This window comes from Rana temporaria, chromosome 10 (assembly GCF_905171775.1).
Source record: "Rana temporaria chromosome 10, aRanTem1.1, whole genome shotgun sequence".
Taxonomy (NCBI): Eukaryota; Metazoa; Chordata; class Amphibia; order Anura; family Ranidae; genus Rana; species Rana temporaria.
In genome coordinates, this window is record NC_053498.1 from 15,023,416 (window position 1) to 15,042,597 (window position 19,182).

Here is a 19,182-nt window from a genome sequence, read left to right on the forward strand (position 1 = left end):
ACGTCACAGCGCTTTGCTCGAGCATTTTTTTTCATGATCGTGTGTATGCAAGGCAGGCTTGAGAGGCAACACGAAAAATCACGTCTAAAAAAACTTGTTTTTTTTCCCATGACATGAATAACAATCGAGTGTAGGCGGCATTAGAGTGAATAACAGAAGAAAGAGCCCCAGCGGAAGTAGATGGTTGTTTCTTGTTTGGCTGCTCTTCTTGGCATTTACTGTGTGCTGAAGTGTATTGAAAAAGAAAGGCTGCATGTAATTTTGTTTGAAATACCCCACTTCTGCCATCACTTCTCTGCACTGTAGACTGCAGTGTTTTTCTCCAAGTTCTCTTCCCTTTGTTATGAACCTCTGTCACAGGGCTGAAAGAGTTTTAAGCCCCAAATCAAAAGGTACTATATCCATGTTGCCTATTTCTGCTCTCTTCTAAAACATCTTCCAGTATATGTACATGGGTGTCAAATGCGCAAAGCTCTTTTTTGCAAGCATGGCTTTGGTTTTGGGTTTTAAAATAATGACTGATTCAGTTTAAATGGTAGCTACAGAATAATTAGGTGACAAAATACTGATCATCTGATGAAACTATAAATGTCTGGTTCTAATGTGTATTGATTTACTTTTGTTTCTGTTTATATACCAGATCCACCTTCCATCATTATTACCACACCAGGTACTGTAGAACATTTCATAAATGTTACCGCTTTCACTCTTTTACAAAAAATTGTATATCTTCTGTAAAGCTAGCATGTGGTGCTCTCAGTTCTTTTTAACATTTTCCAGTGTCTCCTCGTCTCCTGTAGCAAGAAGCCCATTGTCTACAGGGCTCAGTAGCTCAACCTGCATTTTATGCACACATGGAGAAAAAAGTTACTTCAGTGATTTATTTTCTTGTCAGGAGCATTCATATCAGTTTACTCATTCAGGGTGACCACAGGTACTCCCCTCTTCAGAAATTCACCCCTTACATCTTCATCTAGCTTAACGTGCATAAAAAAGTGCTTCCAGGTATGGGAGAGCAGGTGACCACCTCTCATGTGTTCAGGTCTAGTGGCCAATTAATAGTTCCAAGCATTGTCACATGCATAAGACAATGACATTAACTCATCCTACAGGCTCTGATACTAGCAGATAGTTTGGTGCCAGCTGTGATGGATGAAGGCATGTTGAGGGATTACTGAAAAAATAAGTATCAGTGGGATGGAGAGGGGTTTACAGACATGACAGTGCCTCTTTAATAGCTGTTTTTTTCTGTCTTATAGAAATACAAAACCACACCAGCACTGACCGCATCACAAATCAGGAAGTGACAGTACAAGAAGGAAGCTCACTGGCTCTGAAATGTTCGGTGGACAGTAACCCAGGAGCTCAGGTGACCTGGATGAAGGGCGAGAAGAATGTGCTCGTTAAGGGCAACGGGAATGAGGTTATGCTCTATCTGAGCAAAATACCAGCCAGTGGGGCAGATAAATATCATTGCTTGGCTGAAAATAATCTTGGGGCGATGAATCAAACCATCAATATCATTGTACAATGTAAGTATATGTAATGTTGCAAATATATAAATTAACGGTGGTAGGATTATAAGGTATCTAATTTCTAATGGAAAGGGAGCATCATCCCAAACAATATAGAAAGTGATGCAGATAAAAAATTAAAGGGACTTTAAATATGTCTAGGATATCATCCTGCATATCACTAACATAAAAACAATATTTTTTTACATTGTTTACACAAGGTTTAAAAAGAAGTTGGGTCAAACCAGCACATAGAATACAGTTAAAATCACATACTCATAAAGAGCGAAGAAAAGAGTCCTAACATAACTGTGTAGTGTCAGTGCATTTCATGGGACCCGTCTCATCAGAACATAGACACATAATATCAATCTTCAATATATTAAAATATATTTCCATAAAGCAAATAAATAAATATAATAAAAAACACATTTAATTAACAAAAATTAAAGACATCACTTCTCTGCACTGTAGACTGCAGTGTTTTTGTCCAAGTTCTCTTCCCTTTGCTATGAACCTCTGTCACAAGGCTAAAAGAGTAACGAGCCCAGTAGTTGATAGGTTTGAAGACACCAATAAAATAAATGCATGTAACTTGACATAATATTTAATCTTATCAATAGTACCAAAATGTTTACAACATTTTGTCTTTTAAAACACTGTTAAATGTTTTTTGGTGTGGTTTCTTGTAGATGTTAATGAAAAACCTGTAATTTCGGACCCCGGAATACTGACTGAAGGTAAAAAGGTGACGATAACATGTAATGAACGGAGAGGCTACGCCAACACACTAATTACATGGGAGAATCACACGGGAATATGGACTAATTCAAAAGACCTGACATTTGTCCCGACTCGGAGTCACCATCAAACTTCATTGACCTGTAAGATGACCTTCCCATCCTTCAAGAATTATACCCAAAATGAAATCACATTATCTGTTCAGTGTGAGTATAAACTATGTGGTTGGGGGGAAAAAAACAGCAGCTAAAAGCCTTTTTTTTTTGGTTTGGGCTATATTAGAATAAATGGGATTACAATCTCTGTCAGTTTGTTTTCCCTCTTCTTCAGGACATGTTAGGACAAATACAGTACAAGGGTGGTTGTAAAAATAAAAATATAATGCAGTTCTATGTTGCTCAAATTATATTAAAATTCATCAACTTCTATAGGAAACAAAATTTTACCAAAATTATAATAATCAGAAAAAGAAGGATTATATCATAATTGATTTCATTGTTGATAAAACATATAAAAACCATATTGCTTTATAACTTCTTAAATACATATTTTTTCTTCAAGATTTACTAGTACTCAAATAAATTATAATAGTGTTTAAAAAAAAAAATCAGATTCTTATGATGTCAATAATTTTTTTTTGTTTCATATGTGGATTTATACATTTCAATGTGATTTGATTAGCATATAACTTCATATAGTTACATATAACCACCATTGTATTTGTCTCATAGCCCTGATAAAAGGGGAGATCTTTTTAATCCAAAAAATGTATTGCCTGTTTTATGCCTTCTTGTATGAATTTTCATCAGTAGTAAAATATTTTTGGACTCTTAGGGGGTAATCCACAAAGACCCGGCGCAACGTAACTTTGGTCATTTAAGTTACACCGCCGCAAATTACACTAGGTAGTGCCCGATCCACAAAGCTCTTACCTTGAAATTTGCAGCGGTGTAACTTAAAATTGCCTGGCGCAAGGCGTTCCCAATTTAATGGGGCGAGTCCCATTTAAATTAGGCACGCTCCCGCGCCGGACGTACTGCGCATGCTCCCGACGTCATTTTCCTGACGTGCTTTGCGTGGTTTTACGTTGCGCCGGGTTTTGAGAATCGCGACGGGCGTAAAAAAAAAATACGAGTTACGGCGAAAAAAATAAAATAAAAAAAATAAAATGACAGCGACGCGGGGCAGAAGGGTCTGCTTTTACAAGGTGTAAACAGTTTATTTGTGTTTTATTGTGTTGTGTTTTATTGTGTTTTATATTGTGTTTTATCTTGTTAGATTTTTATTGCTTGGACTTTGTTGATTACTCCTAAAGCGCAGGGTTGTACTATCATTAGAGGGCCACCAATTAGTACTTTTGTATACTTTGTAAACAGTTTAGGCCTTGTAAAAGCAGCCCTAATTTTACGATTGCAAACTAATACTTACGGAGAAAAAACGAAGCTGAAAAGCTTTGTGGGTCTCCGTAAGTGCTAATTTGCATACCCGACGCGGCATTTCGACTCGAAATGCCCCCAGCGGCGGCCGAGGTACTGCATCCTAAGATCCGACAGTGTAAGTCCCTTACACATGTCAGATCTTCTTTCTATCTATGTGAAACTGATTCTGTGGATCAGTTCCATAGATAGAAACAGGGATACGACGGCGTATCAGTAGATACGCCGGCGTATCCCTTTTGTGGATTACCCCCTTAGCTTCTTGCTCTGGTGCTCTCATTAGAGAAACACTTTCTAGTACCATCCTCTTCATCTTCCTTCTCTCCTCTTTGTGCTTCCAAGTTCCTTTCATTTATCCCTTCCCCCATTCCTCTCCTCTGTCCTTTTATTTGTTTTCCTTTTTCAGTCTTTATGTGTCCCTGTGATAATGCGTTGATAACTTACTATGTGGAATACGGTAGATTTGGTACTTAGTGGCCAAGCGTGCCATGCGTGCTAAGACTGCAGCGGCTGGTCGGCAAGTGGTTAAGATAGAAAAAACTTTTGTGTGTAGCAGCCACCCCCCTAATTACTTACCTGAGCCCCATCTCTCTTCAGCGATGTCCACGAATGTCTAAGCCTCCCGGAACACTCCTCCTGATTGGCTAAGACACAGTGGCAGCCCCATTGGCTCCCACGGCTGTCAATCAAAGCCAGTCAGCCAATCAGGGGAGAAGGGGTGTCAAGGATTGATTTCCTGACACAATTTCAGGATTAAACCCATTTCTGCCGTTTGATTCAAATTATAAGGTGAAATATGTGGACCAGACAAAAGATATACATCTCATCTTTTCCAGTGTCCAACCAGCAACAGGATGTAGCTGGCCCTGCTCGGCTCTTTTATTGGCAAATGACATCACAAAACATATGCATTCAATTGGTTAGCTGATACATTCACTCCTATTTTACCCTCCCACCTGTGACGTCTGTACTATAGCACATTCCAAAGTCCTTGGGGGCCATCTTATTCACTTGATGGTGGGGGCTATGGGAGGAGCTGGTTAGGAGCAAGGGGCGGAAGTCCATTTTTGGGCATGCTGCCCACATAATCCTTATAAGTCCACGTGTCATTCATACATAAAGAGTTCTCTGCACAGTCGCCATGTTTGGTTTACTTCAGTGAAGTGAGGACAAGGAGACAGAAGGAGGAGGGGGAGGGGCAATTTCCTCTTACAACTGAGTCAATATTTGTTCTTTGGAATGAGGAATTTAGGAGGGAGGGGGGACAGAGTGAGAATGATGAGTGAATGGGGGGGGATAGCAGCTGAATAGCTTTCTGTTGTCTCTTTGTCCCAATGTTGAATTGTAACTTTAAAAACATCATATCTAACAATACTTCATGTAAGGATAATATCTTAGACATGTGCATTCGTTTTAATGCATTTTCGTCCGAAAATCTGTTTTTTTTTATCGTTTTAACAAACGATAACGAAAGTGCAAGAAACGAAAACCGAAAGATCCGACATAAAAAATGCTTTATTTTCGTTTTCGTTGCGGTAAAAATTCAATACAGAGAGATTCGACATTATAGGGAAAAGATTCGACATCATAGAGAAAAGATTTGACATTATAGAGAAAAGATTCGACACTATAGAAATAATAGATTCGACATTACAGAGAATAGATTTCGATTTATGAGAAAATAGATTTGACATTATAGAGAATAGATTACTAGTCATACAACATTAGAATTCTTGTAGGCAGAATACTCGAATGAAAATGTACGATTCGACGTAAAGATTCGACCATTAGACAGAAACCAACAAAGATTCGACGTTCCGGCGAATATTCTTTTGACCATTCGACAGAAACCAAGTATTATTGGATTTTCGGACGAAAGCTATTTCCCAACGAAAAACAAAATAAATCAAAACGATTTTCGGGAGTAACTAAATAAATTTATTTTCCAAACGAAAACGAAACAAAATATTCCAGTCTGCACATGTCTATAATATCTGCATTGCAACACATACCCACACATACATATGCATATTTATCTTATATGGATAATGAATATAAAAACAAATAAACAATATAAAAGAGATTAAACGAATATAAGCAGAGAAAACATTTTAGTAGTTCTAATAAAAGAATTAGCTTAATTCAAAAATAGGAATTTTAGTATAATCTATCACAGTCCCCCCTTAAAATGACTATTTTATCAGTACCGTCCCTATGCTCTCTTTGTCCCTGGTCTGGCCTCCCTACTGTCAACTCTTTTATGTTTTGCATAGCTTCCAGACAGGGCTAATCCGTAGTCCTTCTTCAACGAAACTTCAGGAGGCATTCAAACACTATTCTTTCCCTCACTTGAAAATGTGGTATGTGTTTTTTCTTAACAGGTAAGGACGGTAATGAAGGATACGGTCAATACAACAAAACATTATCGTAACCAATATAAGCAGAAACAAAATTGCTATACCTAAGTACAAATGTGTTATCACCCAAAATACTGTCCCCAGGTAACATTCTAACTGAACCCCTCTTGTCAGCTAATATCATGTATAAGGCCATATGATTTACAAAGTCATTTGTGCAGTGGCCTCTAGGTGTTCAGTTAAACCTTGGAGTGTATCTCTGTTTATAGTTAACACATCTCTGTTGACCATAGCAAACATAATTAATCCAATCTTTATTCCCATTACTAAATTAAATTTCATAAAAGCATCCGTTTCACCTAATTACTATATTTTCCGTCATAAGCATTTTAATTTTGCAGAAGAGCATTAATTTTATATTGGGCCCTTTCCTAAATATTTTATTTCCTAAAGAAACTTATTCATATTGAATTACACTAGTTTTCAGAACCAATTATACAGTATGAATACTCTTGTCACATGACTTGTTTAGACAAACATAGCAGCCCTTGGTTCAGTGTTCAGTACAAACGAACATACAGAAAGTTTCATTGTTCCTCTACATCAGTGCTTCTCAATTATTTTCTGTCATGCCCCCCCTAGGAAGAAGAAAACATTTTGCGCCCCCCGTGCGACTGTAAATAGTATCATTTGTCTATAAAATTGTTATAAGTACACCTCTGCATTACACTGTATCCACATATCCCCCCACACAGTATTGCCCTTCTTCACATATCCCCCCACACACAGTATTGCCCTTCTTCACATATCCCCCCACACACAGTATTGCCCTTCTTCACATATCCCCCCCACACAGTATTGCCCCATCACATATCCCCCCCACACAGTATTGCCCCATCACATATCCCCCCACACAGTATTGCCCCCTTTACATGACCCCATCACATACCCCCCCACAAAGTATTGCCCCTTTACATGACCCCCATCACATATCCTGCACACAGTTTCCCCCATCACATAACCCGGCTTTTCCCCCCACAGCACAGCCCCCACTCCTCATACTTAACATTTCCATATATTGTTCCTCCCTTCCTCCCTCTCCACTCCTACCTGTAACTTTTCAGCGCGGAGAGCAGGAGGAGGGACATTCGTCAAGTGAAGCCGCAGCAGCACTGGGCGGGGTGGGGAGACTTTTGGGCGAACTGGTGATTGGCTGCTAGGACCGCCTCCTAGCAGCCAATCACCTGCCGTCCAACATGACAGGCTGCTACCTCTCTGGTCCCATCCCCCAGTTCAAAAATGTCCCGCCTCCCGCCGTCCGCTCCTCTAACTAGCGGAGGAGGCTGGGGACAGAAGCGGATACTAAATGGCGCGATCGCCGTGGTCCGGAACGAGCCCCCCTTTATGGAGCCTCGGGCCCCCCTATTTGAGAAGCACTGCTCTACATGGATCCAGTTATAAAGGCACAATATTCCTTCCCACAATACATTCGTCAATCCGAAGCCTGGAAAGTGACTTTTTTATCCAAAAATATGGCTCTATCATACTGCATCATCTGTTCATATTGTATCTTTAATTTTCACTATTTTAACTGACCTTCTCAGTCACATGTTGGTCTCTGGTTTCTGCAAACACACAGAAAGGCAATTTTCTACAGCGTGTCAGGCTGTGTAACCTGATCTCTCTGTTGAGAGAGAGACTTTCATTCCCTGGTTTCCTGAGAGAGAAACATCTGCTAGCTATTTAAACCGATTCTTACTACTTTGAGCAGATTGTACAAGCTCTATACCATACTCCATATACAATCGAATTGCATCGTTTTTCTAATTTTTAACCCTTTTTTTTTTTAAAACATATTTGGTTATCTGCCAAAAATCATGCACATTACATTATAATATGACATTTCTTGACTACAGCAGCGACAAAAGATCGTTTAGAAGACAAACTCGCGAAATTCACAGACTAGCTCCAGCCTAATGAACTGTGAAGTGGCCATTTTCACGAGTAACTCCTCCAACCAATCCAAAACCTCCACCCTGTCAGAAACGTCATATTATAAAAACTTTTAACACTCGTTTGTTTTTGTTTTGTTTTTACTATTTTTATAATTTTTAGATTGAACATAATTTTCATATTTTATTATTTTTCCTGGGGAACCTTAAGCAAATTAGAACAATCTACTACCCCAATTCAACAACCAAACCCAAGTTTAGAATCTGTTGTAAACATTGCTCAATCCTCAACTTATTATTATTCTTGCAACCAGATCTGTAGGATTTCCAGGACAGCAAATGAGCGGATTCTACCTCCAGGTAGGTCTGCCACTCTCTTCCTTCCGTGCTTTTCCAATGAAATGGCATGATATGATACCCCCTTGGACAAGCGGAAGAAGAGAAGAAGGGCCGGTGGCCCGCAGAGCACAGAATCCAGAATGGGCAATGGGCAGCGGGCAGGAGAGGACACCATCTGCATTCACAGTGCAATATTGAGCACATGGGGTAGGGGCAGGATGGGGCAAGTTGGAGCAAGGCCTCCAGCAGAGAACAGCATTTGGGCAGGGCCCATGTCTCCACCAGCCGGGGCACCATGGGCAGAACATGAGGGAAATGAAGGGGCAATAACCATAGTAACAGGCCCTGGGTACTATATTACAACAGCTAAACTGGCAACAAGCCCTTTATGTATCAAGTCATGAATCACATACCACCGTCAGGGTATGTAGGCAAGGCTGTCCCACTTAAGGTGGCAGGGAACCCAGTGAGAAATATAGACAGGTGCCCACAGATCACACAATCTAACCGATAAAATGATAAGAAACATAGTCCTCATTTATATATCTAAATCAAGCTCAGTGGAAGGAAATAAGCCACAAAGGTAAGCATTGTGAGTAACTAAAAATCCTTTGCTATACACATGTAATATGCAAAACTCACATACACATTTATCTATCAAAAAAACAGTTGTAATACAGCCTTCTGTCTTTAAAAAAAAAAAACTTTCTCCCAGGCTGTTTTTTCCTCGTAACAGCTAACACATGTGGTCAATAAGACACAGGAAGGGTTAAGTACGCTGTGAGGGGAGGGGGCACAGGAAGGGTTATGTACGCTGTGAGGGAAGGGGGGCACAGGAAGGGTTTCGTCTGTATGGAGGTAAATATTATACACACAAGCATGCATCGACTCATCTGATCTCTATATTACATGTTTGCATTTACAATATTTTGCACACCTTCTATAAATCTGGGTGTGAATTTATTTTCATTTATATATTTATTTATTTTTTCGTCACACACAGGGTGGTAGGGCATCTGTGACACTCACGGTTCACCCTCGCTACCGCACTTCTACCAGACAAGGAAACTGTGCCTCCACCTTTCCATACAGATAATCCCTGAAACAGCCCCATTCAAAGTAACATAAAACAGAAAACGTCAAACAGAAAACATAAACGTCAACCCGGCAGAAAGGGACGACGGGTCGTCTTTAAAAAGATACTTTGCTCAAGAATTACCCGTCTTTGAATGGGGAAAGCGCAGGACGCCTGCATGGAGGTGGACTGCAGCAACGCCTGTCTCCATCCGCACAGACGCGCTCCACCGACATCTCGGGATGCTGCATCTCCCCAATAAAGCAAACTACACTCGTTGGGTGCCAATTGTCAAGGATTGATTTCCTGACACAATTTTAGGATTAAACCCATTTCTGCCGTTTGATTCAAATTATAAGGTGAAATATGTGGACCAGACAAAAGATCTACATCTCACCTTTTCCAGTGTCCAACCAGCAACAGGATGCAGCTGGGCCTGCTCAGCTCTTTTATTGGCAAATGACATCACAAAATCATCATCATCATATACATTCAATTGGTTAGCTTATACATTCACTCCCATTTTACCCTCCCACCTGTGACATCTGTACTATAGCACATGACACATTCCAAAGTCCTTGGGGGCCATCTTATTCACTCGATGGTGGAGGCTATGGGAGGAGCTGGTTAGGAGTAGTGTTGAGCAGAATATGCCATATTCGATTTCGCGATATATCTCGAATATATATTCGAATATTCGAGATATATTCGCTAAATTCGAATATTCGTGATATTTTATCGAAATTAAATGATTGCGATTTTTCGCTATTGCGAATGCGAAAATAATTGCGATTTTTTGATAACTGCGGTAGGAGCACTCTGATTGGCTCAGAATATTCGTGATATTTTATCGAAATATCGCAACATGCGAATGCGATATTTATTGCGCAATTTCGACAAATGCTGTAGGAGCACTCTGATTGGCTCAGAATATTCGTGATATTTTATCGAAATATCGCAACATGCGAATGCGATATTTATTGCGCAATTTCGACAAATGCTGTAGGAGCACTCTGATTGGCTCAGAATATTCGTGATATTTTACAATACAAAATAATTGCGAATATTCGGCAAATGCGGAAGGAGCACTCTGATTGGCTCAGAATATTCTTGATATTCTACAATACAAAATAATTGCGAATATTCGGCAAATGCAGAAGGAGCACTCTGATTGGCTCAGAATATTCTTGATATTCTACAATACAAAATAATTGCGAATATTCGGCAAATGCAGAAGGAGCACTCTGATTGGCTCAGAATATTCTTGATATTCTACAATACAAAATAATTGCGAATATTCGGCAAATGCAGAAGGAGCACTCTGATTGGCTCAGAATATTCTTGATATTCTACAATACAAAATAATTGCGAATATTCGGCAAATGCAGAAGGAGCACTCTGATTGGCTCAGAATATTCTTGATATTTTACAATACAAAATAATTGCGAATATTCGGCAAATGCGGAAGGAGCACTCTGATTGGCTCAGAATATTCGTGATATTTTACAATAGAAAATAAAAAGTGTTTTGCATTGGTGGTGATTCTTTACTCTATCCATCTGTCACAGCCATTTGTCAATCAAACACCTTGAAGATTGAACACGTTCATGCTGCATGCTTTGGACTTTTTTTCACTTCACATATCAAAGACATTTTTATGAAAGATTATTTTTCTATTATTGGGACTATATTTCTTTATATATTTGTTTCACTGTGTATTTCACAAGTTATTTGCGCTTGCTTATTTTATAATTTGCCCACATGTCTTGTCACTAGACATATTTTTTATTCTTGTAGAGCGACTCCATTTTCTGTCTTGTATTAATTTATGTTGTATAACATTTTTGAGTTGCTGCTGTATTCTCCCCTTTTTAAGGTATGCGCAATTTTTTCCTTCTTACAAAAAATAATAATATCAAACATACAAATATTCATAACATACACATACACAAAGCCCCCCCCTTTTGCATCAGAGACAATCAGAATTCTCCTACCACAGTTATCGAAAATTCGCAATCATTTTCGCATTCGCAATAGCGAAAAATCGCAATTTTTTTTTTTTCAATTTGGCAACATAAAAGGATCGCCTCAGCTTAGCTACTCGGCCCAGGGTCTCTAATCATACCAGCAATGCTTTTAGACGTCGATAGGATGTGATCTGTTTTAAAAATAAAATTGAAAAAATTTGAATATTCGGAATTGCGAATATTCACCGCGAAATTCGAAATATAGCGCGATTTCTCGAATATGCTATATTCGAGTCGAATATTCGCAATGCGAATATTCGTGAGCAACACTAGTTAGGAGCTCCCAAGGGGTGGAAGTCCATTTTTGGGTATGCTGCCCACATCATCCTTATAAATCTATGTGTCATTCAGACATAAAGAGTTCTCTGCACAGTCGCCATGTTTGGTTTACTTCAGTGAAGTGAGGACAAGGAGGCAGAAGGAGGAGGGGGGAGGGGCGGTTTCCTCTTACAACTGAGTCCATATTTGTTCTTTGGAATGAGGAATTTAGGAGGGAGGGGGGACGGAGTGAGAATGAGGAGTGAGTGGGGGGGGGATAGCAGCTGAATAGCTTTCTGTTGTCTCTTTCTCCCAATGTTGAATTGTAACTTTAAAAACATCATATCTGACAATACTTTATGTAAGGATAATATCTGCATTGCAACACATACCCACACATACATATGCATATTTATCTAATATGGATAATGAATATAAAAACAAATAAACAATCTAAAAGAGATTAAATGAATATAAGCAGAGAAAACATTTTAGCGGTTTTAATAAACGAATTAGCTTAATTCAAAAATAGGAATTTTTGTATAATCTATCACAGGGGAGCAGGGCCAGGTTCCAATCATGTGCCTCATCTAAAGTCCCAATTATCCACGCTTTCTGTGTACGGCAGTCATAGTTTTAACTGCTAATTAATGTTGCTGTAATGCTAATGCCGCGTACACATGACCATTATCCAAGACAAGAAAAATTAAATTTTTAAAAATGGTCGTGAAAAATGGTCGTGTGTATGCTCCAGAGAATTTTTTGCGACAAGAAAAATGGCCTAATTTTTTTTAGAAAAAAAATTTTCTCATCGTTTTTCACGTCGTTCTTTTTCGTGTGGTGTGTATACTTTAACGAGTGGAAAAAAGCCGCATGCTCAGAAGCGAGTTTATGAGACGGGATCGCTTGTTCTGGTAAAACTAGCGTTTGTAATGTAGATAGCACATTCGTCACGCTGTAATGGACTGAAAAGCACGAGTCGGCTCTTACCAAACTTTATTAACACGAGGATCAGCAAAAGCAGCCCAAAGGGTGGCGCCATTCAAATGGAACTTCCCCTTTATAGTGCTGTCGTATGTGTTGTACGTCACCATGCTTTGCTCGAGCATTTTTTTCATGATTGTGTGTATGCAAGGCAGGCTTGAGAGGAAACACGAAAAATCACATCTAAAAAAACGTGTTTTTTTCTAATGACATGAATAACAATCGTGTGTACGCGGCATTAGAGTGAATAACAGAAGAAAGAGCCCCAGCGGAAGTAGATGGTTGTTTCTTGTCTGGCTGCTCTTCTTGGCATTTACTGAGTGCTGAAGTGCATTGAAAAAGAAAGGCTGCATGTAATTTTGTTTGAAATACCCCACTTCTGCCATCACTTCTCTGGACTGTATACTGCATTGTGTTTCTCCAAGTTCTCTTCCCTTTGCTATGAACCTCTGTCACAGGGCTGAAAGAGTTCTAAGCCCCAAATCAAAAGGTACTATATCCATGTTGCCTATTTCTGCTCTCTTCTCAAACACCTTCCAGTATATGTACATGGGTGTCAAATGCGCAAAGTTTTTTTTTTGCAAGCATGGCTTTGGTTTTGGGTTTTAAAATAATGACTGATTCAATTTAAATGGTAGCTACAGAATAATTAGGTGACAAAATACTGATCATCTGATGAAACTATAAATGTCTGGTTCTAATGTGTATTGATTTACTTTTGTTTCTGTTTATATTACAGATCCACCTTCCATCATTATTACCACACCAGGTACTGTAGAACATTTCATAAATGTTACCGCTTTCACTCTTTTATATAATTATACATATGAAACATTGCATAAAAAGTTGTACATCTTCTGTAAAGCTAGCATGTGGTGCTCTCAGTTCTTTTTAACATTTTCCAGTGTCTCCTCGTCTCCTGTAGCAATAAGCCCATTGTCTACAGGGCTCAGTAGCTCAACCTGCATTTTATGCACACCTGGAGAAAAAAGTTACTTCAATGATTTATTTTCTTGCAAAGAGTATTCATATTCAGGGTGACCACAGGTACTCCCCTCTTCAGCAATTCACTCCTCACATCTTCATCTAGCTTAACGGGCATAAAAAAAGGTGTGGGAAAGCATGTGACCACTTCCCATTTGTTCAGGTCTAGTGGCCAATTAATAGTACCAAGCGCTGTCACATGACTAAGGCAATAACATCAACCCATCTTATAGGCTCTGATACAAGCCTATAGTTTGGTGCCAGCTGTGATGGATGAAGGCATGTTGGGGGATTACTGAAAAAATAAGTATCAGTGGGATGGAGAGGGGTTCACAGACTTGACTTTCTTCAACTACAAACTATTGATGAATCAAATCCAGTGCCTTAGTCATACATGTCCCAAATACCTGATAGTTTTTGCCAACTGTGATGGATGAAGGCATGTTGGGGGATTACTGAAAAAATAAGTATCAGAGGGATGGAGAGGGGTTCACAGACATGACAGTGACTCTTTAATAGCTGTTTTTTTTCTGTCTTACAGAAATACAAAACCACACCAGCACTGACCGCATCACAAATCAGGAAGTGACAGTACAAGAAGGAAGCTCAATGGTTCTGAAATGTTCGGTGGACAGTAACCCAGGAGCTCAGTTGACCTGGATGAAGGGAGAGAAGAATGTTCTTGTTAAGGGCAACGGGAATGAGGTTATGCTCTATCTGAGCAAAATACCAGCCAGTGGGGCAGATAAATATCATTGCTTGGCTGAAAATAATCTTGGGGCCATGAATCAAACCATCAATATCATTGTACAATGTAAGTATATGTACTGTTGCAAATATATAAATTAATGGTGGTAGGATTATAAGGTATCTTATTTCTAATGTACTGGGAGCATCATCACAATATAGAAAGTGATGCAGATAAAAAATTAAAGGGACTTTAAATATGTCTAGGATATCATCCTGCATTCACTAATATAAAAACAATATTGTTTTTATATTGTTTAAACAAGGTTTAAAAAGATGTTCGGTCAAACCAGCACATAGAATACTGTTAAAATCACACACTGATAATGAGCAAAGATAAAGGCCCGGATTCAGATAGGAGATACGACGGCGTATCTCCGGATACGCCGTCGTACCTCTGAGAGCGGGCCGTCGTATCTATGCGACTGATTCAGAGAATCAGTTACGCATAGATTTCCCTAAGATCTGACCGGCGTAAGTGTCTTATCTTAGGCTGCATATTTACGCTGGCCGCTAGATGGCGCTTCTGTATAGTTACGCGATGAATATGCTAATTAGGTAGATACGCCGATTCAGAAACGTACGTCCGGCCGGCGCATCTTTTTACGTCGTTTACGTTAGGCTTTTTCCGGCGTAAAGTTACACCTGCTATATGAGGGGTATCCTATGTTAAGTATGGATGTCGTTCCCGCGTCGAGTTTTGAAAATTTTACGTCGTCGTACTGTATCTGCGATACGTTGCGCCCACCCATAAATAGAGCATTCTATCTGAATCCGGGCCACAGAGTCTGAGTCCTAACATAACTGTGTAGTGTCAGTGCATTTCATGGGAACCATATCATCAGTACATAGACACATAATATCAATCTTCAATATATTAAAATATACTTCTATAAAGCAAATAAATAAATAAATATAATAAAAAAAACACATTCAATAAAAATAAATAAAAATAAAGACATGTTTTAAAAAAAATATACCATCCCAAAAAACAAAGGTTAATAAACCATATAAACTGTCTGAAACACTGGGGTAGAAAAAAAAAATACATATCACACTTGGGGCCCAAAGACGCTCACAGTCTCCCCCAGCATGTGAGAAGGTCCTGAATAAAAAAAACGATAAAAGATATATCATCAACAAGCTAAACAAAACTGAAATGACTCTAAAAATCATAAAATATAGAGTACAGTGTCAATACTGGAATAAATTGTACATGTAGTTTATAGAATCAATATTGGAATGATTTATACTCACATGTAGTGAATACCCAGAAATACAACTGCTATTCATGTATAGACTAGAGATGGGACAGAACTCTTGAACTTTGCAAAAGTTTGGACCCAAACTTTGTTAAAGTCTATAGAACCTGAACTTGAAAAATAGAACCCCCCCTCCATTTTGAAGGATTATATACAAGTTATTGGCCATAAAAAGGTATGGGGGCCCGGGTACTTCCCTGGGGGACATTTTTAAAAGGGGAAGTGATTTAAAGTGAAATAACAAAAATGAAACATTCCTTTAAATATAGTGCCTGGGGGGTCCCATTAGTCTGCATGTAAAGTGTGCGTCTGTACCATGTATAGAACCTGCTGCAGAAAAAAATGACATTTACTGTATAAAGAAAAAATAATTACATTTAAATTACCTGCTAATATCCAATCATGCAGCCTGGTGGGCCAGGAACTTGGGGAGGAGTATCGGCCCTGTCTGATGATCATATACAGAGCTCAACCTCTAGGGGGGATAAACGGGGGGGCCGGGAGGAGTTAGCAGGGCAACAGTTCATTGGGCTTCGGGGAGACCTTGTTTTTCCCTCACCTGGGAAGGGGGCGGAAAGTAAAGGGAGGGTAGAGGGGAGAGGGGTAAGGGAAGAGGGAAATAGCAGGGAAAGAAGGGGGGTGGGGAGGGAAGAGGGGGGAGGGAAGTCAGTAGGGCAGGATGGGATGCCTCCATGAAAAATTACAAATACCGACTCTTCATTGTTAGCTGTGCTTTATACATGCAAGGATTTCTAGATTAAACATAATTTCATACAATGTTCGCAGATTAAATGCTCCTACTAAAAGCGCTAACCTAATGAGAGAATTAAATAGCTCGAAAGCCGATGTAGTTCTTGTAGCGCTACCCCCTCGGGAGCTGCTGATTGTTTTGGGATCGGCAAATTAAGTTACCTCTGTGTGTTGTCTAGGGGTGAAGGTAGTGAGTAGAGCAATAAGCGAATGTCCAGTTCGTAGATAAGGTTTTCTGAATGCTTTATTTCTTGGCCCAACATGACCAACATCAACTTGAGGTAGACAGAAAAGGTTGATGAGGTAAAGGAACTTTGCGGTATCAGGCTTGGATAGAAGGAAAGCAATCCTGCTCTCAGCAATAGTACAGTTCGTCGCCACTCCAGCCAGAGTGGGTGAAGTGCCTCCGGACAGACCCCTGCCACGGGCCTGGCAGCCGGAGTGCCACTTTAAGGTTGCTGGGAGGAACAGGCCTCTGCCACAGACCTGGCTCTGGTGGGGCCTCTGCCACAGGCCTAGAACTTGGATGAGCTAAATGGTTGAGCTAATCCTCCCAGTAAATTGTGCTAGGGTCACCGGTTGACAGTGCAAGTGTACCTGTCAATGTTCCGGTCACCAGACCCCCGATTGGTTCGTTCAAGCCCTTTTGGATAACCTGCCTCCGGGTTCTCCTCTAAACAATCCCCCACCAAACAGCATGCAGCTTGGGATCTCTTCAATAGAAGGGGGACCCAGTAAGTCACTGGGGCCCCTCAGTAGCATTAGTCGCTCCAGGCCAGGAGGGCCCAGAGTCTGGAACTCTGTGTAGTGCGCGACCCCAGGCCAGGTAGGCCATAGTGGTGGGGCCCGCAATGTGCGCACACCCTAAAGGTGGGTGCCGCACCTGGAACCAGGAACCCGCGAAGAACCCAGAACAGCGGCCTCCGCCACAGAAATACTCCTCCCCAGCATGCCCTGCGAGGGAAAACTCCTCTAATTGGCTGCTGAGAAGAAGCGGCTCCGCCTGGACCTCTCTGGTGCCACCTGCCGCCCAGGGTTGGTACCGCATCCCTAGAACGCAGTCTGACCCACAGAACAATCCAGATTTGGCGACAGCCAAATTTAACACAGTTAGGAATGAGAGCAACTTACCTCTCTCATTCCCCCACTAACTTTAGCATAGTGCCCTTACTGAAAGTAAAGGGGGCGCTACATTCTATTACAGGAAACACATTTATTTTCCGGCTTAAACCGCTGAATAATTTCAAAGGACTATCCCCTATGGTACTATGGGGACTCGCCGATTAGTCATGCAAAGGGAGTGGCCATAGGGTTTGCCAGGTTCATCCCAGAAGAGAGAAAACAGACCCAGAATGCGCTATCTAATCTTAAGGGGAAAACTGAATGGAGCAGAGGTCTCCTTGGAAAACATATATGGCCCTAACAAAAACTCTATCAGATATCTAATGAGGGTCATAGCGGAGTTTATGGAATTTAAGAAAGGGGGGGCCATTATGGTAGGGGACTTACATTTTTGTCTGGAGCCAAAGAAGGATAGTACGTTGCATGTACAGGCGACTGGAATAGCCCTGAGAAAAAAATTAAAAAAGAAATGCACTAATACCAATTAGTAGATGTGTGGAGAACACAACATACTAAATTACGGGATTACACATTTCACTCCCCAGTTAATGGGACGTACTCATGAATAGATTTTTTTTTGATTGTGCATAGGCTGCTGGAAGCAGTGGTTAGTACAAAAATTGGATTATCGACCTTCTCAGATCACGCACCTGTGATACTCCAATCGAAGATAGGTGAGGCACAAGTTATGACTGAAGCTGAAAAATGCCTTGGGCAGGAAGGGGGTGAAAGTGCCCTGTATTGAGATGGTTAAAAAAAAAATATGTTAACCTACATGCGAGTGGTAGGTATTTCTTTGCAAGCATGGCTTTGGTTTTGGGTTTTTAAATAATGACTGATTCAGTTTAAACTGTACTATGGAAGCCACAGAATAATTAGGTTTTAAAATGCTGATCCTCTGATGAAACTATAAATGTCTGGTTCTAATATGTATTGATTTACTTGTATTTCTATTTATATTACAGATCCACCTTCCATCATTATTACCACACCAGGTACTGTAGAACATTTCATAAATGTTACCGCTTTCACTCTTTTATATGATTATACATATTACATAAATATTAAAAAACACACAGGATTCACACTAAGGCAGAGCGTGAAGCTTCAGAGCATTGTTTTTGAATGGAGAAGACTGACTTGTCAGTGTTCTCTGGGTTTTGTGCCGGGTCAGGGGCTGGAACTTAAGCCTCGTACACACACACGGTTTTCTTGGAAAAAAAGCTGCTGGGAGAGCTTTTTGCCGAGAAAACCGTGAGTGTGTATGGTTTCTTGTCGAGAAAACTGCCTGGAATCTCGACGAGAAAAGTGCCTTGGGTGGGATGAGGCCTTCAATCCTATGTCCAGGTCTTACTGAAGACCTGCAGGTTGTGTGAGTGTCCAGGTATGCACACTCGTTATAAGCAAGGCTTGGGTAAAGCTTAATGCTCCAGTCAGAAGGTAGGTATGCTCCAGTTTGAAGACAGGTGTGTAATCCGGTCTGGAGTTGAAGGTGCTCTCTCCAAGAGACTGCCCTCCATGTGGGAGATATTCTATGTTCATGGGATTGAAAAGTTGAGGCAGCTACGAGAGTCTGGGAGACCAAGAGAGGGTCTGGAAGACTGAAAATGCTGGGACAGCTTGGAGTTAGAGAG

The 19,182-nt window shown here is 40.3% G+C and overlaps 1 protein-coding gene across 1 annotated transcript in view; it reads left to right on the top strand.

Moving 5' to 3' along the window:
• The window catches only part of LOC120916352 (hemicentin-1-like), a 46,086-nt gene that overhangs the window by 15,372 nt on the left and 11,532 nt on the right, over nucleotides 1-19,182 (top strand). The window contains exons 11-16 of the mRNA XM_040327267.1: nucleotides 641-670; nucleotides 1,260-1,532; nucleotides 2,207-2,461; nucleotides 13,423-13,452; nucleotides 14,209-14,481; nucleotides 18,514-18,543. Coding sequence (XP_040183201.1) covers nucleotides 641-670; nucleotides 1,260-1,532; nucleotides 2,207-2,461; nucleotides 13,423-13,452; nucleotides 14,209-14,481; nucleotides 18,514-18,543 — 891 coding nt within the window. The remainder of the gene's footprint in view (nucleotides 1-640; nucleotides 671-1,259; nucleotides 1,533-2,206; nucleotides 2,462-13,422; nucleotides 13,453-14,208; nucleotides 14,482-18,513; nucleotides 18,544-19,182) is intronic.